This window comes from Geotrypetes seraphini, chromosome 4 (assembly GCF_902459505.1).
Source record: "Geotrypetes seraphini chromosome 4, aGeoSer1.1, whole genome shotgun sequence".
NCBI lineage: Eukaryota > Metazoa > Chordata > Amphibia > Gymnophiona > Dermophiidae > Geotrypetes > Geotrypetes seraphini.
The window spans coordinates 86461831-86485812 of NC_047087.1; the positions used below are offsets into that span (position 1 = coordinate 86461831).

Consider the following 23982-nt stretch of genomic DNA (forward strand, 5'->3'; position numbering starts at 1 on the left):
GCGCCTCGCCAGGGTCAGCCGGTGGCCAAGGCTTTGATCACTCGATGGATTCGAATGCCATTTCTGTAACTCCTGTAACTTGCGGCAAGCAACCGCCGATTTCGCTTAACACCTACTCGTTTGGAAGTGTGGCTGCGTCGTGGGCAATGTCTCACGTGTTTCATCCTGATGAATTTTGCAGGGCAGCTACTAGGTCCTGTCTTCATACTTTTACCCGGTTTTGTCGAGTGGATGTGGTGGCTCGTTCTACTTTTGGGACCTCGGTGTTGAGGGCAGGCTCTTTTGTTCCTCCCTAGATGTTACCATTGCTTTGGTACATCACCTAGCATATGGAATCCAGAAGGGACATAACAGAATGGAAATTAGTTTATACCTTCGATAACTTCTTTCTGTTAGTCCCTGTAGGATTCCATACAACACACCCTCTCTGTGTAAACTCAGTTGTTTGGAATAGCTTTCTTCTTTCTGTCTTGCTGATTCTCCTTAACAGACTTGAATGCTTTCCAGCCTTGTGGAGCGTTTTCTGTGAGTATACACATTACCGAAGGCCTTTCTTGGGGTGCTCATTGCACACTGCAGGTTAGTTCTGTGTTGTTCCTCAATGTTTTTCTGAGTTGCCTTTGTGCTGTTTATCGCTTGTTAATATTTTGCAGAGCAAACCAGTTCAAGAATTACTTATGTTTCTGGGCGATCCACCCCCATACCCCCTTGTCATGGATTTGTTCAGGTATGTTGCTTGGCTTTGGGACTTAAATGGATATGTTTGCTAGCTGTCAGGCTAAGGGGGTGGAGCATGTGCTCAGAAAAGTTTGTGGAATTCTGCAACTCCAGGAATGTTGGTTGGGATTGAACACCCAGCATATGAGTATAGTGAAACTGAGTATGTTGATGTGATAAGTGATTCCAAATAAATTAAAGGGTGGTATGAGATATGTGCATTAATTAACATTTGTCCCTTTCCTCCCCAGCCTCTGTTTGATATTGTTTCTGCTCTATAAAATGTGTGAATTATATACTATTGCAGAGGAATTTGACAAGGAAACCGGTCAGGTGCTTAATGGAATGGATGCCTTGCCTCTTGATTTAAAGAATTATGTCAAGGATGATAACCGTCGCTTTGAAAAGGAGCTGGAAGAGTGGGATGTGGAGCAAGCTCGTAAGGCACAGCAGGAAAAGATGATGATTCCACCAATATCCAGGGAGCCAGTACCCTCCGTCACTGCAGGTTAGTTGGAAGAACTGTCATTAGGGAAAGATGAATAGTTAAGAAGAACATGTGGGCAGGGTGGAAGAAGAGGCCCCACGTCCATTGAGAACCGGGAAGCATTACTCATGCAGAAGCGAGTTGAATCCTCTTGTAAAGGTGGAATTATTTCATAAGCTGTTAAGAAATATGCTCTTTGTTGTTTCTTAACTTCATTGGCTCATATAAAACCTAAGAAATTCATCGTTTGCAATGCAGCTCACCAAATTGATCGAGAAACACACCCAGAGAGAGTCGTGAGTAAGATATTAGTAATGACACCTGCCTTAATTTCTGCCAGTATAGTAGTTGTACTGATTAGCAGTTTCTTGGTCCTTATCTGCTGAGCTTTTCTCAAAATTAAAACACAAGTTAGGAACAACTGGTACTTACCTCTTCACAGAGAACTGAAACAGAAATGTCGCGCTCTAGAGCGCAAATGGAAAAAATCTAAATCCCCCTCTGATAGACACATCTGGAGGGTCAATATTAAACTTTACAATTCTACACTAAAAAAAGCCAGGAAGAACTTCTTCGGAGACAAGATCTCTAGATCCAACAATCAGATCAGTGCGCTGTTCAACATCTGGCGCTCCCTAACTACAAAAAAAGACCCATCTGTGCTCCCACCGTCTCTATCAGCCGATGCCCTCGCAAATTTCTTTAATGAAAAGGTTACCACCCTAAGATCCTCCTTCCCACCCACAGTCTCCTACAATTCCCTGACCTCTACTGACCTCAACCCTACCTTGCCTATATCCACCCCCATTCCCGCCGACAGATCTTGGACCGTCTTCGAGCCTGTTTCCGAATCGCAAGTCTCCAAACTCTGCCTCAAACTAAAAACCTGCACGTGCACTCTGGATCCTTTCCCCTCCTATCTATTCGAGAATATCCCTACACAGGCCATCGCTTCCCTCACCGAACTCATAAACTCTGCCCTAACATCGGGCCTTTTCTCCCCCCAACATGGGACACATTTCATTGACTCCTCTACTGAAAAAGGCCGAACTTGACCCCTCCATGCCATCAAACTACCGCCCTATAGCAAATATCCCTCTCCTAACCAAGTTATTAGAATCCATCATATCCACCCAACTCTCATCCTACCTAGAAAGATTCTCTATTCTCCTACCCCACCAATTCGGCTTCAGACCCAACTTTAGCACCGAATCCCTCTTAGCCTCACTAATCTCTAAGGTGCAACATCTCCATTCTCGCAACAAATTTGCTGTTCTCCTACAATTCGACCTCTCCGCAGCCTTCGATGTCGTCCACCACGACATCCTAATCTTCCAACTCTCCGAAATAGGCATAAGCTCCACAGTCCTAGATTGGTTCTCGAAATTCTTACGCTTCCGCTCCTACACCGTTAACACAAACGGTACCTCTTCCCCCCCCTGGAAGCCGAAATGTGGAGTCCCGCAAGGCTCACCCCTCTCCCCTATCCTTTTCAACATCTACATGTCCTCTTTGAAACTCCTCCATCTATCCCCCCTAGAAACTCTCTACTCCTACGCTGATGACATCCTCATCCTCCTCGAGACCGACTCAAACCTCTCTAACCTTGCTGATAACATATCCACATGTATAACGAATCTCCAATCCTGGGCCCAATCTGTACAAATGAAACTGAATGAGTCCAAAACAAAACTACTTTGGCTTGGCCCAATTTTAGATCATTTACCCACCTCCATCCCACTACCATCCGGCCCCACTCTTCAGCTTGAGTTTTCAAGCAAAGTCCTAGGCATCGTCATAGACTCCTCTCTCTCCTTCAATGATCACCTCAACTCCTTGGTAAAAAAATGCTTCTTTAGCCTTCATATGCTGAGGAGAGTGAGATCCTGCTTTCATCATTCTCACTTCGCCGTCCTCGTTCAATCTATCATCCTCTCTAGACTGGACTACTGTAATTCCTTCTATATAAGCCTAACTAAGAAAAACCTCCATAGACTTCAGCTAATTCAGAACGCCGCGGCCAAGCTTATTTTCGCAAAAGGCAAGTTCGATCACGTCTCCCCACTCCTCTCCAAGCTTCACTGGCTCCCAGTATACTCCAGAGTCCTCTTTAAATGTGCCTGCTTAGCCTTCAAGATCCTACATGGCGTCCTCCCTCCCGTTATCCCACTCTTTTGGAACTCCTCAAACCCACACCCCACTAGACCCTCACAAAAACTGAAACTGTCTTTCCCCTCTATAAAAGGTATATCCCGCGCAGGAAAACTTGGAACATCCCTCCTCTTTAGAACCACAGAACTCTGGAACAACCTCACACCCCCGCTCAGAAATTCAAGCTCCTTCCAATCCTTCCGCAAACACTTGAAAACTTGGCTCTTTTCAAAAATCTAATTACCTCCCGTTCTCTAGCATCCGGTCCCTCTCTATCTTCTTAGCCCCTCTCCTTTATCCCTTCATTGTAGTTCCTTTCCTCTTAACTTCTGTAAACCGTGCCGAGCTCTGCGCTTGCGGAGATGGCGCGGTATACAAACCTAAGATTTAGTTTAGTTTAGTTTAACAATAAAAATATGCCATTTAGTTTTCAGCACTGTTAAATGTTAGGAAGATATTTTATGTGGCTCTTCATGAGAATTGAAATGATGGAGAAACTAATAGATGGTGATTAGTGCTTAACTTTTTCTTTAACTTGTAGTATTCTTTTAATTTCTATTCTTTTGTCTTTTATCTCTTATCTTTAATTGTATGACTGTGAATCACTTTGATTTAAGTATAAGGAGGAGCAACAGAGCACTATTTTAAATAAACATAAATCACCTCCTTTTCAATAAACCACCCTTTGAGCCCTCCTAGCCTCTGATAAGACTTTGAGTCCTCTCTCATTTCCAAAAAAGTGTGGGATAAAAATAGAGGATCTCTTAATTAGAAAATGAAGGATATAAAGTAAAGAACTAAGGCCGGTATTGGACTGACCTGCAAGGTCTGTATTCCATATATGGTGATTCAGTGGAGGACGGGCTGGATAGGGTAGATGTCCTGCAAACAATGGAATGGTTGGATAGACTGGAGTGAGCTTGGACGGCAACTTCAGCATTTGGAACTTAGAACAATACCAGACTTTACAGTCTATGGTCCAGAAATATCAGAGGAGACACGTTAATCTATATCAGTGGTCTCAAACTCATGGCCCGCCAGGTACTATTTTGAGACCCTCGGTATGTTATCATTGTTCTGAAACGTTGCCCCCCTCACTGCTGTAACCTCACGCAAGTGCTGTCCTGAGTCTGTACGGGATTGTGAGGTGGAGTGGAGAGGACAATCGCGTACAGACGCAGGAAAGCGCTTGCGTGAGGTTACAGAAGTGAGGCGGGCAACGTTCCAGAACATAAGGTAACCATTAGAGGCAGTGTAGCTTGTGCATGTGTACGTAATCTCGTGAACTCTTGCGAAATTCGGCACCTCTCCTGGCAGTGACTCCTTGATGTAAGATGGCGGTTGTGTCCGGTGCTAGAGGAGGTGAGAGCCGGACACTTAAGGCACAAGTTTTCCAGGCACAAGTCGGATATTGATTTTCCCCTCTACAAAAAAAGCCTAGAGGACTACACCAAAATCTTGTCTTTTGTAGTTGATACTTTAAATTAGAATCTAAATCACAATTTTGCATGAGGTAAAACTCTTTATAGTTTATAAATCTTTCCTTAATTGATTCTGATAATTTCAGCTATACACAGCTGAAAGCAGTGCAACATGCAGAAAGTAAAAAAACTATCTAAACTTCACTTTCTGCATGTTGCACTGTTTTCAGCTATGTATAGCTGAAATTATCAGAATCAGTTAAGGAAAGATTTATAAACTATAAAGAGATTTACCTCATGCAAAGTTGTCATTTCTTTAATAAGACATTAACTATTTTTTTCTGCGGCACTCCTAAGTACCTACAAATCCAAAATGTGTCCCTGCAAAGGGTTTGAGTTTGAGACCACTGATCTATATGTATTTTTTAATGAGTATAACTTATGGGCAGACTGGATGAACCGTTCAGGTCTTTATCTGCCATCATTTACTCATTTACATTGCTCAAATCTTGGAGCCCTGTGTACCGCACAAGTGTGCCTTAGGTTTCAAAAGGTGTGAAAGAGTGCCCTAGACCATAAAATTTAATTGTTCTGTAATAGTTGAGCTTGTGACTGTAAGAGCTAGAATATAGAAAGACAAGGATGCAATCAATCATGCAACGGTCTATCCTTTGAGGGGGAGCCAGTGGATTAATGACACTGTTCTTTTTCAAAGCTGTTCTATTGAAATCTGCCATATGGCACAGGACAGGATCGTCAAAAATAAAATTGAAGAAAATAAAGGGAAAATCCTCAGTCATGTAATGTAATCATGTGGAAACATGGGAAAATAGAAAAGGTTTTAAAATCTAACTCTGGGCCTGGAAATAGGACTTACTAGAAGTTAAAGAAAATGTGTTCAAGAGTTTTAAGTCTTTGCTTTTTTTTAATACTGAGACTTGTTCACTGTTTTGGTGCAGCACAACTGATAGAAGGCTACAAGAGACATGACCACATCAAACCCTTTCTGCACAAACTACACTGACTACGATTACCTTACAAGGCTAAATTTAAATCTCTCTGATTTTCAAGGTCCTTAGACAAAATGGATCAGAATACTTAATGAACAAGCTTGTCTTTTACATCATGTGGAAAAAATTAGGACACCCCATGAAATATTCAGTTCGTTCTTAAGAAATGTTAACATATCGATGACAAATCTTTTTTTTTTTTTAATTTATCTCTGGAAAAGAAAGTGATGTAATTGCAGGTAAACAACAAAAATTTTCCTTGATTTACTCATAAAAGAAATCTACAAAACTGTGTAGTCTAACTGAGGACTAAATTAGGACATCCCAACATATCCTCCCACTTAAAGTGGCTCAAATCACACACAGGTATATCACATCAGGTGCACATCATTAGAACATCGTTTCACAGCATTTTGAAGGAGGTTTGCCCTACTTAAACCTCAGACATTTAGTTTGGTGTGTTCATGACTGTTGTGGTGAGATTGAACACCATGGTAAGCTCAAAAGAGCTGTCTGAGGCCTTCAGAAAAAAATATTGTAACAGCTTATAAGTCTGGCAAGGGATTTTAAAAAATCTCAAAAGAATTTCACATTAGCTATTCCACAGTCCAGAAAATATTATACGAGTGGAGGACTTCCCAAACTACTGCCAACATGCCCAGGTCCAGCCGTCCAAGCAAGTTGACCTCCAGATCAGACCACAAGATGCTAAAAGAAGTCTTCAATAACCCTAAAATGTCATCACAGGACCAACAGCAGGCTCTTGTCACTGTTGATATGAAAGTGCATGCCTTTACAATCAGAAAGAGACTGCACAAATTTAACTTGCATGGGAGGTGTGCAAGGAGGAAACCTTTGCTCTCTAAGAGAAACAGACTGTAGTTTGCCAGAGAGAATGTAGACAAACACCAGGACTTCTGGAATAGTGTTCTATGCTTTAATTATTTGGACACCAGAAAAGAGAACATGTTTGGTGTACACCAAATACAGCATTCCAGGAAAAGAACCTCTTACCAACTGTGAAGCATGGAGGTTGAAGTGTCATGGTTTGGGGATGCTTTGCTGCAGCAAGACCTGGCCAGCTCACCATCATAGAATCTACCATGAATTCTACCATGTATCAGAGGGTGCTTGAGGAACATGTGAGACCATCTGTACGAAAATTAAAGTTGAAGTGGAACTGGACCCTGCAACACAACAATGACTCAAAACATACCAGTAAATCCACCAAGGACTGGCTGAAAACTAAGAAATGGTGAGTCCTGGAGTGGCCGAGTCAAAGCCCTGATCTTAATCCCCATTGAGATGCTGTGGGTGATATGAAATGGGCTGTACATGCAAGAAACTCCTCAAACATCTCACAGCTGAAAGAATTCAGCATTCAAGAGTGGGCCAAACTTTTCCTCAGACTGATGTCCGAGACTGATAGATGCAATTATTTCAGCCAAAGGGGGTAACACTAGCTAGTAGGGTGTCCTAATTTATTCCTCAGAATACATATTTTTGTGGATATCTTGTTTCATGAGTAAATCGAGGAAAAATTTTGTTTACCTGCAATTACATCACTTTATTTTCCAGAGATAAATAAAAAAAAGATTTGACATCGATATGTTAACATTTCTTAAGAAAGAACTGAATATTTCATGGGGTGTCCTAATTTTTTCACATGACTGTATACACCATTGAGACCTCTGAAGTCCTCTCAGGAAGCAACACTCGCTGTTCCCTCATCAAAAGAAATTGTACGATGTGATACTCTCAGGAGTAGCCCCCACACACACTCTGTCTAAAATTTACTCCCTGAGAGGCTACATCTAACTCCAGACAATACATAGGGTGATTGATAATAATTTATTCTGCACTAGGACTATCTCACCACACATACTAACTAAATCAGTTCCTTATACCTTGTTTAACTGCATAAACAACTTACCTTGAGTTTAGCCGCCCATCTGTTTATCCCAAAGCACTATAAACCACCCATCTTGTCCCCATCTAATACCTGCATTTGACCCCTCAGCTATAGGATAAAACTGTATTAGAGAAAAGCATTAGCGTCATGTTATTTGAATGTTTTGATTTGTGCTCATTAGATGCTTTATAAATAGTATGTCTCCCTTTTAGTATGTATTATATATCATTTGATTTTCAGGGCTGTTAATAAGTACAATATATTTTTGAAACTGTTTCATGGTAGTCCTATTAAATTTCAATTTACTGATTTTTAACTCTACCTCATTCACTGTATTTAGGCTTATACAGTGGAACCTTGGTTATCCCAGGACAAGCAGGCAGCATATTCTTGACTGATGGGTGATGGCACCGACGGAGCCCCGGTACGGACAATTTTAGAGTGATTGCACTCTAAGAACTTAGAAAGTTCTAGCTAGGCCACACCGTGCGTGCGCGAGTGCCTTCCCGCCCGACGGAGGCGCGCGGATCCCAGTTTCTTAGTTTCCGCGGAGATAAGAAGACGCGTGTTTCCAACAGCTGTTGGACTCTCTTTTTTCGCCTTCCCGCTCGCGTATTTTTTCTTGTGAATTTCTTCACTTCTCCAGGGCATTGCCAGTCTTCCTCCCTCATGTCCTCTTCCACAGCCTATAGGAGGTCAACTAAACATTTTTCTGACTCGATGGGAAGTAATCACCACCAACCAGTGGGTGCTCTCTATCATAGCCCACGGCTACTCCCTCAATTTTCAGACTCCTCCGCCGTTAGGCCTGCCAAAAGAGTCTGCTTCCAACAAGTCTCAGTCCCTCCTTCTAGCTCAAGAGGTTCAATCCCTCCTTCTTCTAAATGCCATCGAAGAAGTTCCTCAGGATCAGAGAGGTCATGGATTTTACTCCCGGTACTTTCTAGTTCCCAAAAAGACCGGAGACCTCAGACCTATATTAGATCTCAGAGATCTCAACAAATGTTTGGTCAAGGAGAAGTTCAAAATGCTCTCTCTTGCCACCCTCTACCCTCTTCTCTCTCAGGGCGACTGGCTATGCTCCCTCGATCTAAAAGAGGCTTACACACATATTCCTATCCATCTGACGTCCAGGCAATATCTACGCTTTCTCATTAATCAAAACCATTATCAGTACAAGGTGCTACCCTTCGGTCTGGCCTCCTCTCCCAGGGTATTCACCAAGTGTCTGATTGTAGTAGCGGCCTATCTCCGCTCTCACAATCTTCAGGTCTTCCCTTACTTGGACGACTGGCTGATCAAGGCTCACTCTCCTCAGGCGGTTCTGCTTGCCACCAATCAGACCATTCACTTCCTTCAACTGTTGGGTTTCGAAATCAATCTACCCAAGTCGCACCTCATTCCAACCCAGCGACTTCAATTCATTGGAGCCATTCTGGACACTGTTCTGATGAGGGCGTTTCTTCCATTCAACCGCCTTCAGACTATCCTTCATCTCTGTCGGCAGGTGTTTCAACAGATTACCATTTCTGCGAATCACATGATGGTGCTATTGGGGCACATGGCTTCGACAGTACATGTCACCCCCTTCACACGTCTCCACCTGCGTACTCCTCAATGGACCCTAGCGACCCAGTGGTCACAAGCGACGGATCCTTGCTCACAACACATATCTGTGACCTCGTCTCTTCGACAGTCGCTTCTTTGGTGGTTGACATCTTCAAATCTATCCAGAGGTCTACTGTTCCATCTACCTCATCATCATTTCGTGATCACCACAGACACATCCCCTTATGCCTGGGGAGCTCACTTAAACGAATTCCAAACTCAGGGGTTTTGGACTGCCCAGGAAAAGAAACACCACATCAATTTCCTGGAACTCCGAGCGATGTTTTATGCCCTCAAGGCATTTCAACATCTTCTCTTTCCTCAAGTACTACTCATTTGCACAGACAATCAAGTTGCAATGTACTACATCAACAAACAGGGAGGGACGGGCTCTCGCCTGTTGTGTCAGGAAGCCCAACGGATTTGGTCTTGGGCGGCAGCTCGTCATTTATTCCTGAAGACTGTCTACATTCAAGGGGAGCAGAATTCCTTAGCGGACAATCTCAGCAGACTTCTCCAACCTCACGAATGGACTCTCGACCCCTTGACTCTCCAGTCCATTTTCGCTCAATGGGGCACTCCTCAAGTGGACCTTTTTGCAGCTCCTCACAATTATCAGCTGCCCCTGTTTTGCTCCAGTCTCTACTCTCCTCACCGTCTGGCACCCGATGCATTTCTCCTGGATTGGACCAATCTCTTCCTATATGCATTTCCTCCTCTATCGCTCATCCTGCGGACATTGTTCAAGCTCAGGAGGGAACAAGCCTCCATGATTCTCATCGCCCCACGGTGGCCCAGGCAACATTGGTTCTCCCTTCTACTTCAACTCAGTTCCAGGGAACCCATACTTCTTCCACTGTTTCCTTCTCTGCTTACTCAGCATCAGCAGACCCTACTGCATCCCAATTTACAGTCTCTGCACCTGACAGCTTGGTATCTCTCGGGCTGACTTCGGCTCACTCACTCCTTTCTCAGCCTGTCCGTTCTATCATTGATGCTTCCAGGAAACCGACCACGCTTCAGTGTTATCAACAGAAGTGGTCTCGGTTTTCTTCCTGGTGTCTCTTACATCACCATAATCCCACGTCTCTAGCAGTGGGACTGGTGTTGGACTATCTTCTTTCCCTGTCTGACTCTGGTCTCAAATCTACTTCTATCAGAGTTCATCTCAGTGCCATTGCTGCTTTTCATGAGCCAATTCATGGAAAACCCCTCTCTGCTCATCCTTTGGTTTCCCGGTTCATGAGGGGCCTTTTCAATGTGAAACCACCTCTTAAAGCCCCTCTGTTGTCTGGGATCTCAATGTGGTTCTTTCTGCTTTAATGAAGCCGCCTTTTGAACCTTTGGCCACAGCACATTTCAAATTTCTCACTTCGAAAGTGGTCTTCCTTATTGCTCTCACCTCTGCCAGGAGGGTCAGTGAGTTACATGCACTAGTGGGCGATCCACCTTTTACTGTTTTTCACCATGATAAGGTGGTTCTACGTACACACCCAAAGTTCCTCCCTAAGGTTGTGTCTGACTTTCATCTTAATCAGTCCATTGTCCTACCTGTTTTTTTCCCAAAGCCTCATTCTCATCCAGGTGAACAGGCTTTGCATACCTTGGACTGTAAACGTGCTTTGGCTTACTATCTCGAACGCACTAAACCTCACAGATTATCTCCTCAACTGTTTTTGTCATTTGATCCTAACAAGATGGGTCATCCTGTATCTAAACGCACTCTATCCAATTGGCTTGCTGCTTGCGTTTCATTCTGTTATGCTCAGTCGGGCCTGACACTGGAAGGTTCTGTCACGGGCCACAAAGTTAGAGCTATGGCAGCGTCAGTAGCTTTCCTCCGCTCCACTTCCATTGAGGAAATCTGCAAGGCTGCTACTTGGTCCTCAGTTCATACTTTTACATCTCACTATTGTCTGGATGTATTCTCCAGACGGGATGGACACTTCGGCCAATCTGTTTTACAAAATTTGTTTTCCTAATGGCCAACCTTCCCTTCATCCCTCTTTTTGTTAGCTTGGAGGTCACCCATCAGTCAAGAATATGCTGCCTGCTTGTCCTGGGATAAAGCACAGTTACTTACCGTAACAGGTGTTATCCAGGGACAGCAGGCAGATATTCTTGCGTCCCTCCCACCTCTCTGGATTGGCTTCTTAGCTGGCTTATCCTAACTGGGGACCGCGCGCCTCCGTCGGGCGGGAAGGCACTCGCGCACGCGCGGTGCGGCCTAGCTAGAACTTTCTAAGTTCTTAGAGTGCAATCACTCTAAAATTGTCCGTACCGGGGCTCCGTCGGTGCCGTCACCCATCAGTCAAGAATATCTGCCTGCTGTCCCTGGATAACACCTGTTACGGTAAGTAACTGTGCTTTTTCGAGCATAATTCGTTCCAGAAGCATGCTCGTAAACCAAATTACTCGTATATCAAAGCGAGTTTCTTGGAGAGAGCGAGAACCAGAAGGCCTTGAGCATGCGCAGATGCTCAAGGTCCAGGCAAGAGGCAGGAACTTCTTTCACCGGCACGTCCTGTGGGCTGCGTGCCAGTGCCAAATGGGGGGGGTAAGGTTGAATGCTGTTTGGGCAGGGTACCGGTTCGCGATTTGGGCAGGGGGGGGGGAGTTGGCGTTCGCGAGTGGGGGGGAGCGATGCTGGTTCTCGGGGGAGGGGGGTGCTCGCAAATTGAGTCAACGCTCGGTTTGCGAGAGAAGATTTGTGAGAATGTTTTGCTCGTCCTGCAAAACACTCGCAAACTAAGGTTTGACTCTATTTGGACTTTTTACTACTGTTATGCTGTTAACAAAATTGTAAGTTTTATGTTGAATTATACTTGCTGCACACCACCTTGGGTGAATCTCTTCATAAAGGTGGCTAATATCAATAAATAAATAAATATTGGTGGTAATAGTTTCACCAAGACTTTGTAAATGATAAGTGCAAATTGTGAGTTGTGCTTCTAGATTGGAGATTTTCTTTTAGGTAGCTTTCTTGAAATAATCTTATATTGTGCAGGCTTAGACACTACTGTTTGGCAAATCACTTGCCCTTAGATTGTGCACAACTAGGTTAGCTATATGGAGCATTTTATAGGGTGGAATAGCAAATCCCTGCTGAATTGCGATGGAATGTAACAATAGCTGCAAAACATAGATAACCTCTTTAGGGAGAGAAAATACTGCATTTTGGTAATGCTGGATGCATGTCACCAAGTATACTAGTACTAGAGTAGCAATTGCTACCTTTCAAATTGGACTTGAAAGAGAGCAATAACGAGGATATTTCAGCAGAGAGGGATCTCTGTCTGTCCAGTTTCTCATACTTTCTGTGTCACTGCAAATGTCACTTTTTGTATCTGAATTTTTTTCCTTTAATTTTCTTCATTTTGATTTTCATGCAGCTTGCTCTGTGCCACAGGACAGATTTCAATAAAATAAAAGGCCAAACAGTTACATGATTTGAAAATACCCTGGCTTCACTTGCAGCATTCTCACTCTTGTCAAGTTCTACCCATGAGATCAATCACTACAGAACAATTAATTCCTTGGACTTAGGGCCAGATTCACTAACCTGCCCGATTGGGCTTGACCTAGGCAGGTCCGACGAATTCAGCAAACTCTAATATGCAGATGGGGGCGATTGGAGGAATGCCCCCATCTGTAAGCACAGATCTCTCTATAGTGATCCTCGCGCATGCACAGACCATCTTTAGATGGTCTGTGCATGCACTGGACCTCCAGCCTGGCACTTTTTTTTTTTTTTTTTTTACAGCCTGTGATTTTAACCCGCTTAAAGCCTGTGGGTTAAAACCACGGGCTTACACTGCGGGGAAGGGTGGAAGAGTCAGGGCAGGCAGGCGATGAGAGCAGCTCGGGGCAGGTAGGCAGGCAATCGGGGCACCTACAGTTGGGGGAAGCAGGAGATCGGGGCTGACAGAGCTGAGAGCAAGGCGGCAGAAGGCAGTCGGAAAGGGCTTCAGCGACTGGTCCTCAGCAGTCGCTTTTTAGGTTGATCGGCCAGCACAGTCTAATAGGCAAATTTGTTTAGTAAATCGCGTCCCTGCCTACTTTGCATGCAGTTCCCTTCATTTGCATGCGCGGATCGGAATCGGATTGCAAAACAGGTTAGTGAATACTGCAGGAGGGAAATCGGGTCACAAAGGGCTTGCAAACCGATCGGTTTGCTTAGTAAATCTAGCCCTTAGTGTGGCATCTTCAAGCTACAGGCACACATGCATTTTCAAAAATGTTCTGTGGCATAGTAGCCTCCCTGATGTAGGCTGTGTAGCTTTGGGACAGTACTCCTTGCCACAAGAAAAGCTAGGGAAGCACTGAAATCTCCTCCAGAGACTGGAAAAATTCAAAGGAAGCGACTTAGGAGGGGAAGAGGAAGTGCTGTACAACAAGAGCCTATCTATCTATTCAGTACATATCATCTTTATACATGACACCTTCTGTTTTGTTTGATTTTTTTTTTTTTTAAAGTTATCTCTTGTGTTGATAGAATGGCTTTGTTGGTCTGCATTACAACCATCATGTATTTCTGATGCCACTGGCCATCTGCAGGTAAATGTCAATAGCGACTTTGCCAGAAAGCATCAGACATATATGACCTGTTTTACAAAACCGCGCTAGCGGCTGCTGCGCGGTAACGGCCCCGAAGCCCATAGAGATTTAAAGTGCTTTGGGGCTGTTGCTGTGCAGCTTTGTAAAACAGGCCCATAGTGGTTGGCTTGCAGTATGCACTGCCAGTTGAAGAGAAATGTTTAAAAGCTGATCTCCATTTTAAAAAAGGGATATGAGCTGATCTAGATCTCGAGTTCTTTTTTTAAATGTCTCTGTAGTGCTTGTGTTGGTATTTCTGTAATGCTGCTGATGTTTTTGTTACCCAGCTCATGGAGGAGAACCAGAGTACTTAGAGCAGCCAGTACGCACTGATCTCTCCAGTCAACTCAAAGAAGAAACTTTGAAGGTGATAACTAAAGTGGTGGCAGAACAAGAAGAGGATAGCCCTGAAACTGTCTTGAGCAAGGTTAGAATATTATATAGTAAAGGCCTGCCCACATTTAATCCAAAAAGGAGCAGGAATTTGTCCCTCAGAACCCTGGTATATTCTCAAGTTATAGACAAATTATCTCCACTGAAGCAAGAAAATAAAAAAAAGATGGCCTTTAGGAAACTTGCTTCACTGCTCCTGCCAGAGAGATTGCAAAATATTTGCTTCAGTGGCTTATAATACAGATTCTGAGAGAGTGGAGAAAATAAAATTAGTGGATGTTCTGGTCAAAGGAATTGATACAGAAGTTGCATATTCTTTGTCAGGGATTATTACTTTTGGTGATAAAAATCACACACACATAACAGCTTTTGTGGCTTAACAAGTGAATGTTAATGGATGAATTTTATTTTATACAGTGAGTGATTGTCTCCACTGTAATTTATATATGTATATTGGAAATTACTATAAACGTTTATCAGGGAGGCGGTATGTAAACTTTTTTTTAAGTCTTTGGGGTCCTTTATCAAGCCGCGCTAACCCCCATGGACGGCTAAGAAACTAACGCCTGCTTAATGCAGACATTAGCGGCTAGCGCAGCAGGCTGTTTAACGTGCGGTATTACGTGTGGTAAACTTCTACCGCAGCTTGATAAAAAGAACCCTTTGTTTATTTAGAATTATAAAATACAACAAGATCAAACATCAATAAACAGAAATGTAAGGCTGACCATTTCTTATTAAATTTAACAAACATTTTCAATTTTTTGACAACATAATGTTCAGATTTGCATAATAGACAAAGCTGATTCCACCATCTATTATAAGTAGCTTGTGAAAAGGTCTTTCCAAGAGGTACATAAAACTTTCAAAGCTATTATAAGTAAAGAATCTAATAATACAGCATCATGATCAGATAAAGTGGGCTTAATAGAAACACTTTTCAAAACAGTTGCATAAGTAATGTGCCTTTAACTTAAGAATTTTACAAATTGTATTCCAAACATCAGACCAGAATTTGGAAATCTGAAACCTACACTGCATTTATTTTCTTTATTAACTGAGAAGTTTCCTTCTACCCCTTTGTATTTACAGCTTTGCCAAAACTAGTGTCAGGGCCTGGCACCTTTGAACCTTTATTTGCCATTATTTGGAGCTTTTATTCTACATTTTTATTGTTATTCCCTCAACCCCTTAAACACAGCTTGTCTGAACATTTCAGAAACCATCCTCAGCCAGTGCCTTGTTGCAGATCTTCTTTCAAACCCTTCTATCATGGACCTTTGATCTAACCTCTAGACATCATCCTTGAGCAATAACCTCAGCTTCCTCCCCCTATCACTGGGATGGCCAAATCTATCTCCCTCCCTCCCCCCTTACTTTTGCAGCGCTTTAGTAAAGAAACTTACTGAAGCCAGCGAAGCCTGCCTGCCTGCAGTCACGTGTGTGTGGGTGGAAACTTCTCCTCTGATGCATTCGCTCGTTGCGTCAAGAGGAGAAGCTTCCGCCCACACACACACGACTGCAGGCAGGCTGGCTTCGCCAGCTTCAGTAAGTTTCTTTACTAAAGCGCCATGAAGGTAAGAGGGAGGGAGGGAGATAGATTTGGCCATAGGTAGGGAGGGAGGGGGCCACGTGCGATTGGTGACTGCACGCCTTCCCTTTCTTAACTGCGGGGATAAGGCCATTCACCACTACATGGGGCAGTGGATGGCCTTGTCCCCATGCCCGCAGTGAGCACTTCCCCCCCCAACCATTTTGGCGGGTTACCGTGGCTACCCGCCACCGTGTCATTCTCTAGTTTGTAATGCCACCTTCCTTTCTACCTCCAAAAGACCGGTAGGTTCCAATGTTTTCTTTATGGAAGCTCTCGGGAGTTATCAAAAGATATGACAATTCCAAATCAGATACTGAAAAATCCTATAGGTAAAACAGAATATAGTTTCAAAACAGTTGATATAAAATCATATGGAATTCAAATCAGAACACACAACAAATAAACAGTTCCATAAATTAAGGGCGGAATTTATCAAGAGGCGCTAACCAATAAAACACATGCTTTTGGTTATGGCGGTATAAAAAAATAAAGTTATTATTATTATTAAATGCTCCACCCATGATATTCCTAAGGGTGTCTTAGCATTTAGCATGTGTGCACTAAATCGGTTAGTGCTTCTTGATGAATTCCCCCTAAATCATTCATGTATTATAAAAATCTTAAACTTGAAATATGACTGCAGCATTTCAGGGTTTAGATCATACAACTAGAACTCTCCATTTTTATTTTTGTCTAGGTTTCTTGATTTGTCCATCATGAGAAAAAGAATGAAACATATTCTGCTACATTTCCTCAGGAGCTATACGTTAGGTATTCAATCCAAACTCGTGAACCAGGTCTTGCAGAACTGTAATACAGCTTTCAGCACCTCCCATATTGCCATGGAGTATAGTACTCCCTTCAGTTTTTTCCTTCTACAAAAGAACCATGCAGAAGTGTTTTTGATCTGCTCTGCTTAAATTTTTCCTTATCTTTAAAAGTTTGGGGGATTTTTTTGGTGGCTGCGGTGCCCTGAGACCCCTTACTAGTTACACGGGTTCTGCAGGGCCAGACTGCAGCTTCACAGGGCAAACCTTCAGGTGGGCCTATGGATCCCAGCCTGCTGTGCTCCTCTTCAGTGCTCAGGGTCCATTCCCCTGGGAGCCTGCTTGCCTTCTGAATTTTTCAGAGGCTTAAGCGCAGGCTGAGGACGCCCTGAGTAAGAACCCTCGGGGTATAAGGGTGACTCCTGCGTATTTCCTGCCTCAGTTGCGCTTCGAGGTTCCGTGAGGGTGGAAGTCTCGGTCAGGGTCAGTCCAACTGACAGCCCAAAGATTTCCAGGTTTGGAGTCGTTTGGTGAAGTTTCTAAGGCAGAATGTCCTTTCCATACCCTTCAGCCAACAAGAGGGCATTTTAGTTTGGTATTTTAGGAATGTGGAGGAAAGAGAAATGGAGCAAACTTGAAAAATAAAAATAGATGGATCAGAGTAAGAGGATCACAATTTTATGGAGAATTAATTTTTTGATAGTTGCTGATGCAAGATTTTGCCATCATTTCATTCTTGAGATCAGGAAAGAGGATTTTAACTTTTGAAACAAGCTTGTGGTTTTTTGCCTTCCTCAAGATAGTTGCTCAGTGACATTCTAAAATACAAAATAAAAATAATTTTTTTAAAAACCCTTTCAATTCATCTAAAACAGTTTGAACTGGAGAATTGGTTGAATTTTTTTTTCAGGGGAGGGGTCTTATGGGAGGGTTGTTTGACCTCAACTTCTTGAATGATACTTACATTTGAATTGGAAACATCTGCTAAAACCCATTAGCATTAAATGGCTTTCCTATTGGATTATATTTTAGTCACATCACTGACCTTGAGAAATAATGCAATCCTTTTGTAAAACATCATATTTGTGATTGAACACTGATCTAGAAGGCTTGATTTATAGATATAACCAGTGTTTGCTATAAAAATTACATTTTATGATATGCTGTCAGCTAACACCTGTTCATTCAAGGCATATTTAGGGAATGTAGCTCATCTTCCATTGTATGGTATGACATTTATTTTAGTGGCATATGAATAAGTTTTATACAACATATTGGCCACCTGATGGAAACTAATGTACAGTACTCTGCTATATTATCTGTTCTGTAAGTTCACTGCAGTCCTTTTCCTAATGACTCCATCTTTTCAGAAGTTAAATACTGTATATTTCATTTGTCATTGCATCTTTGTTTTTTTTTTGTCCTTGTTTTGTTTTTCTTTTTTTTTCTCCATTGCTTGGTTTTCTTCTGCAGATCACTGATACTGCATCAGCTCAAGCAGTTCCTAGCCAGCGAGTTGTAGAGGTGGCGATCCCTCATGTAGGGACATTTGTGATTGAGTCAGAGGAGGGGGGTTATGATGACGAGGTACTACTTTACTGTAGCTGTTTGCGCCATTGCCTACCATGGTGTTTTGGGGAGGGGTTTTAGCTGTGTGATGCACCACAGCAACTTGGCATGTGTGCACTCTGCAACACCTATAATGCACCTCTGAGTGACATTGTGCTTGCTCACAGAATGCAGTGTTTAGTGGCAAATAAGTAAAAACTGTGGCATTGTATGAGCTGTACATTGCTATACGTGGATGTTTATGCATGTGCTCACTATGAATAACTTCAGACAGTTTAAGTACTTATTTTGGAATTTTTTTACCTTTTTTCAAATTTATTCCAGATGTTTTTCACACTGTATAAGAATGATCTCTCACAATAAGAAGCAACACTGACTTAAAAAAATATTCTTTCAAAAGTTTGCAATGTTGTTTAAAAAAAACAAAACAACCACCTCTGATTGATTAAAATGATATTGGCTCATGCACTATGGTGAAAGTGGTGGATCCTGCTTTAGGGGGGCGAGAGGGAGAGGGTCAGTCGCCAAATTGGGAGGCCGATTTTATTTATTTATTTATTTTTAATCGAATTTGAACTGATTCACTCAAAATGAATCGGTGAATCGATTCGATTCGTGAATTGGGCAGCACTAGTGGAGACGAAGACTGTATCTGAATCAAGAAAGAATAGGACAAGCAAATAGGATTTCCAAGAAAGAGAAGGTGAAGGTAGATGATATGGATAGGCAGATTGGATAGGCCATATAGTCTTTATCAGTTTCTGTGTTTTAGGTCATTGTATTCTGCAAGAAATATAGTAGTTCCTAGCTGTAGCATTTCAAGTCTTAATTATTATTTAAGAAATAAGTAGGCTAAAAAGTGTTGATTTGCAGGGCTCTTCGTGTGAAATCCTGTGTTTTAAATGCTTGGTGGAAAATTGTTTTGTTGCAAAGACAAGAGAGATAATCAAACTTAATTCATATAAATCACTGGTCTCCTAGTCCTTGAGACCTACCAACTGGTCAAGTTTTTAGGTTATCCCTAATGAACATGCATGAAAGACACTTGCATAACTACTTCCTTCTTTATATGCAGATCTGTCGTGTACTCATTAGGGATATCCTGAAAACTTGACCCATTGGCAACCCTTGAGGACTCAAAAATCTGAATGCTTATAAAATGTTTCTGGGGTTTCTGGCAGCAAGATGCCCCACACCCACCAGGTTAGCATTGTGAAAAAAATGTGGCATAAGTTATTGTATTATCACAAGTGTAAAACATCAGGTTTTCAGTGTAGGTTTTTGTTTACAGAGGTATGTTAGGCCTACTACTACAACTGCTATTAATTTTATTTCTAGAGTGCTACTGGACGCACGCAATGCTGTTCAGAGTAATGAAGGAGAAAAGTCCCTGCTCGATTGAGCTTGCAATCTAATCAGTCCCTGCAGAATAAGCTCATAATCTAATCAATCAAGACAACCCCCCTTCCCCCCAGGATGTCAGGGTAGGGATTATAGTTAGCGGGGATGGTTAAATTACTGACTATGGTGGTGAGCAGAGGACAGCAAGGGAGTAGGGTTAAGAATTGAAGGCTATCTCAAAAAGGTGGGTTTTCAGCCTAGACTGAGGGAGTTTGTTCCAGGCATACGGGGCAGCGAGATGAAAGGAACGAAGTCTAGAATTGGCAGTTTAGGAGAAGGGTACAGATAAAAGCAACTTATCTGAGGGACGGAGTTCTTGGGGAGGCATGTAAGGAGAGAGACAAGAGAGGAGAGATACTGAAAGGGCAGCAGAATGAACACATTTGTAGGTTAGTAAAAGGAGTTTGAACTGTATGTGAAGGCAGATAGGGAGCCAGTGAAATGATATGAGGAGAGAGGTAACATGAGTGTAGCGAGGTTGGAAGAAGATAAGTCATGCAGCAGAGCCTGCTCTTCTATTTCATGGGACATAGTTACAAAAATTGAGTTTTCCAAATACGCAGTATACAACTTAAGAAATTTGTAGCTATTGTACATACAGGGGTCTCATTCCTAGGATATAACTGGAGGGCAAATATGTAGTGGAGTGTTTTTTGCCAGTTTAGAGAGTGCATGCACCAGCTTGCTTTCCTTTCAAAGCATGTATCTGACAGCATATTGTCTTGATATAATATTGATTATAATAATATTCATTGCAAACTTTACCCTTAAATTTCCCTATATTAGGTCATGATGGCTCCGGATATGCAAGGTATAATCATGGCCATAGGTAAATCCAGGAGTGTGTATGACAGGTGTGGGCCTGAAGCAGGGTTTTTCAAGGTACACCTAACCTTTTTCCTTTAGGTTTGTTATATTTTGACAAAACAGTGTTTGGTATTCTGTTTATTTTTGGCTTCAAAAACTGATATTAATTGGTCATCATGGGGACACAATCATGTGACCATGGATTCTTTCTCTCTAGTAATGTTACCATATCCTTTCCATCTTTTTTAATCTTTAGTTGTATTTTCATTAGTAATAGGTTTAAATTGTGTGGCTACTATCAGCTGTTTGAGAATGCTTTAAGAGGGCAGTTGCTCACCGTGTATGTGTTCTGTTTATCCATGTGTTCATGAAAATATTCCTAGGATGGTGTTAGACTGGGAAAGCATCATTATCCAAAGACAAGCAGGAATAATAATCTCATATGTGGGTGATGTCATTCATGAAACCCAGTATGGACACTGCCAAGTGCACTGTCACTTTAAATCTTTAGGCAATGCCCATACCAAACCCACGTACTGGTGCCTTCCCACCTGACATCGGCTCATGGGATCATAAGTTCTTAGTTTTCATTGGAGCTGAGAAGCCATGTCTTTGGTTTTTCCTCAGCACGTCAAGCTTCAGATTCATTTTTTGTGCCTTCCTGATACTAGTTTTTGTCTTTTTCTTCGTAATTTTTTGAGTTTTTATTTTTGCATTTCCCTTGAGTTTGGGTCAGTTTTTTGTGTTTTTGTCTTTGGGTAGCTTTAAGGCCTTTTTCACCCCAGAGAGAGTTGATGTTTCTCAGTAGACGTTTTATTCAAGCTCTCCAGGCCATTGAGTCATAAGAACATAAGAATTGCCACTGCTGGGTCAGACCAGTGGTCCATTGTGCCCAGCAGTCCGCTCACGCGGAGGTCTTTATGTCAAACACCAGTGCCCTAATTGAGTCTAGCCTTACCTGTATACGTTCTGGTTCAGTGGGACCTTGTCTTGAATCCCTGGAGGGTGTTTTCCCCTATAACAGCCTTCGGAAGAGCATTCCAGATTTCTACCACTCTCTGGGTGAAGAAGAACTTTCTTACGTTTGTACAGAATTTATCCCCTTTTAAATTTAGAGAGTGCCACCTTGTTCTCTCTACTAGAGAATGACACGAGGAAAAAATCTGTCCCTGTCACTGCCCCGTCCCCGGCTCACCGTCCCCTTCACCGCCCCGTCACCACCATCCACTTCACTGCCCCGTCACCGTCACTGCCATCCCATTCACCGCCCCGTCACAGTCCCCGCAGCATCCATATAAGCCTCAGTACTGCGAAACACCATGAAGACAGAAGAGAGTCCTGCCACTACTACTACTGCACTGAGAATCTGTTTCAGTGCCTCTGCCCTGTAGTAAAAACAGAACATAAAATAAATCAATTGACTTGTCCTCCCTTGCAATGACGTGTCCCCCATGTTCACCTATAGCTCGAATCAGGTCAATTGTGTACACTAAAAATGCCCACCTGAGTACATAATCATTCAGATGCTGCAGTACAATGAGCAACAGGAGGATCTGGAACATGAGCACAGGCAGGCAGTGATACAAAAACAGCAGACACCCAACCAATTGCAGCGTTCCGCCATCTCCCTCCCTCTACCTCACCTTAGATGTAGAGTATGCTGGCTTTCTTTTTCGCCCAGCCGCACACGCGGCTGCTCATTTGTTCAATATTCTCCTCTGATGCAACCGGAACAGGAAGTTGCAGGAGAGGAGAAGATTGATCAATTCAATCAGCCGCACTTGCGCGGCTTTTTGAACACGTGCGGCTGGGCGAAAAAGAAAGCCGTCATACTCTACATCAGTGTTTTTCAACCTTTTTACACCCATGGACCGGCAGAAATAAAATAATTATTTTGTGGACAGGCAAACTACTAGGACTAAAATTTAAAAACCCCGTTTCCGCCCCATCTCCGCAAGCTCGGTCATCTCAGTAACTATGGAAAAATAGACAAATATAGTGTAAAATATAGACAGCAGATATAAATTCTCAAAACTGACACGTTTTGATCACTAAATTGAAAATAAAATCATTTTTCCTACCTTTGCTGTCTTGTGATTGATTTCATGAGTCTCTGGTTGCGTTTCCTTCTGTCTGTGTATCCTTTCTTTCATTGCTTTCTTTCTGCACTCAGGCCCAAGAATTTTCCCTTTCTGTTCCCTCCCTCTTTCCTTCCTATGTCCTTAGTGGCCCCGGTGCCTCCTTCCCATGTTTTTAGTGCCCCCAGTGCCTCCTTCCCATGTCCTTAGTGCCCCTTTCTGTCTTTAGTGCCCCCAGTGCCTCCTTCCCATGTCTTTAGTGCCCCCAGTGCCTCCTTCACATATCCTTAGGGCCCCTTCCTGACTTTAGTGCCCCCAGTGCCTCCTTCCCATGTCTTTAGTGCCCCCAGTGCCTCCTTCCCATGTCCTTAGTGCCCCTTCCTTTCTTTAGTGCCCCCAGTGCCTCCTGCCTATGTCCTTAGTGCCCCTTCCTTTCTTTAGTGCCCCCAGTGCCTCCTTCCCATATCCTTAGTGCCCTTTTCTGTCTTTAGTGCCCCCAGTGCATCCTTCCCATGTCTTTAGTGCCCCCAGTGCATCCTTCCCATGTCTTTAGTGCCCCCAGTGCCTCCTTCCCATGTCCTTAGTGCCCCTTCCTGTCTTTAGTGCCCCCAGTGCCTCCTTCCCATATCCTTAGTGCCCCTTCCTGTCTTTAGTGCCCCCAGTGCTTCCTTCCCATGTCTTTAGTGCCCCCAGTGTCTCCTTCCCATTTCCTTAGTGCCCCTTCCTGTCTTTAGTGCCCCCAGTGCCTCCTTCCCATGTCTTTAGTGCCCCCAGTGTCTCCTTCCCATTTCCTTAGTGCCCCTTCCTGTCTTTAGTGCCCCCAGTGCCTCCTTCCCATGTCTTTAGTGCCCCCAGTGCCTCCTTCCCATGTCTTTAGTGCCCCCAGTGCCTCCTTCCCATGTCTTTAGTGCCCCCAGTGCCTCCTTCCCATGTCTTTAGTGCCCCCAGTGCCTCCTTCCCATGTCTTTAGTGCCCCCAGTGCCTCCTTCCCATGTCTTTAGTGCCCCCAGTGCCTCCTTCCCATGTCTTTAGTGCCCCCAGTGCCTCCTTCCCATATCCTTCAAGTTTATTAGAATTTAATATACCGACTATCAAGCAAATATCTAGCCGGTTTACATAAAGTTTAAAAGTTTTTCTAAAATAAATGGTATGAGTAATTAAAAAAAATTAAAATAAAAAAAATAAAAAAAATTAAATTAAAACACGTAGTGAACATTAATGACTTTAACATGACAAACTGGATAGTGAGGGCAAGAAGGGGAAGGGTGGGTAAAGTTACATTGTAGAGAGAAAATGGAGATAGAAGGGTTAGGTTATAACAGATAGGGTGCCCCTTCCTGTCTTTAGTGCCCCCAGTGCCTCCTTCCCATATCCTTAGTGCCCCTTCCTGTCTTTAGTGCCCCCAGTGTCTCCTTCCCATGTCTTTAGTGCCCCCAGTGTCTCCTTCCCATGTCCTTAGTGCTCCTTCCTG

The 23982-nt window shown here is 43.1% G+C and overlaps 1 protein-coding gene across 7 annotated transcripts in view; it reads left to right on the plus strand.

The window, feature by feature from the left end:
• The window catches only part of USP25 (ubiquitin specific peptidase 25), a 261665-nt gene that overhangs the window by 188432 nt on the left and 49251 nt on the right, over nucleotides 1-23982 (plus strand). For 3 of the 7 annotated variants that reach the window (XM_033941903.1, XM_033941895.1, XM_033941898.1), the window contains 4 exons: nucleotides 1025-1225; nucleotides 14190-14329; nucleotides 18130-18243; nucleotides 20413-20508. In XM_033941903.1, the coding sequence (XP_033797794.1) occupies nucleotides 1025-1225; nucleotides 14190-14329; nucleotides 18130-18243; nucleotides 20413-20508 (551 nt within the window). The remainder of the gene's footprint in view (nucleotides 1-1024; nucleotides 1226-14189; nucleotides 14330-18129; nucleotides 18244-20412; nucleotides 20509-23982) is intronic. The other 4 variants (XM_033941896.1, XM_033941897.1, XM_033941902.1 and 1 more) reach the window with 4 other exon arrangements.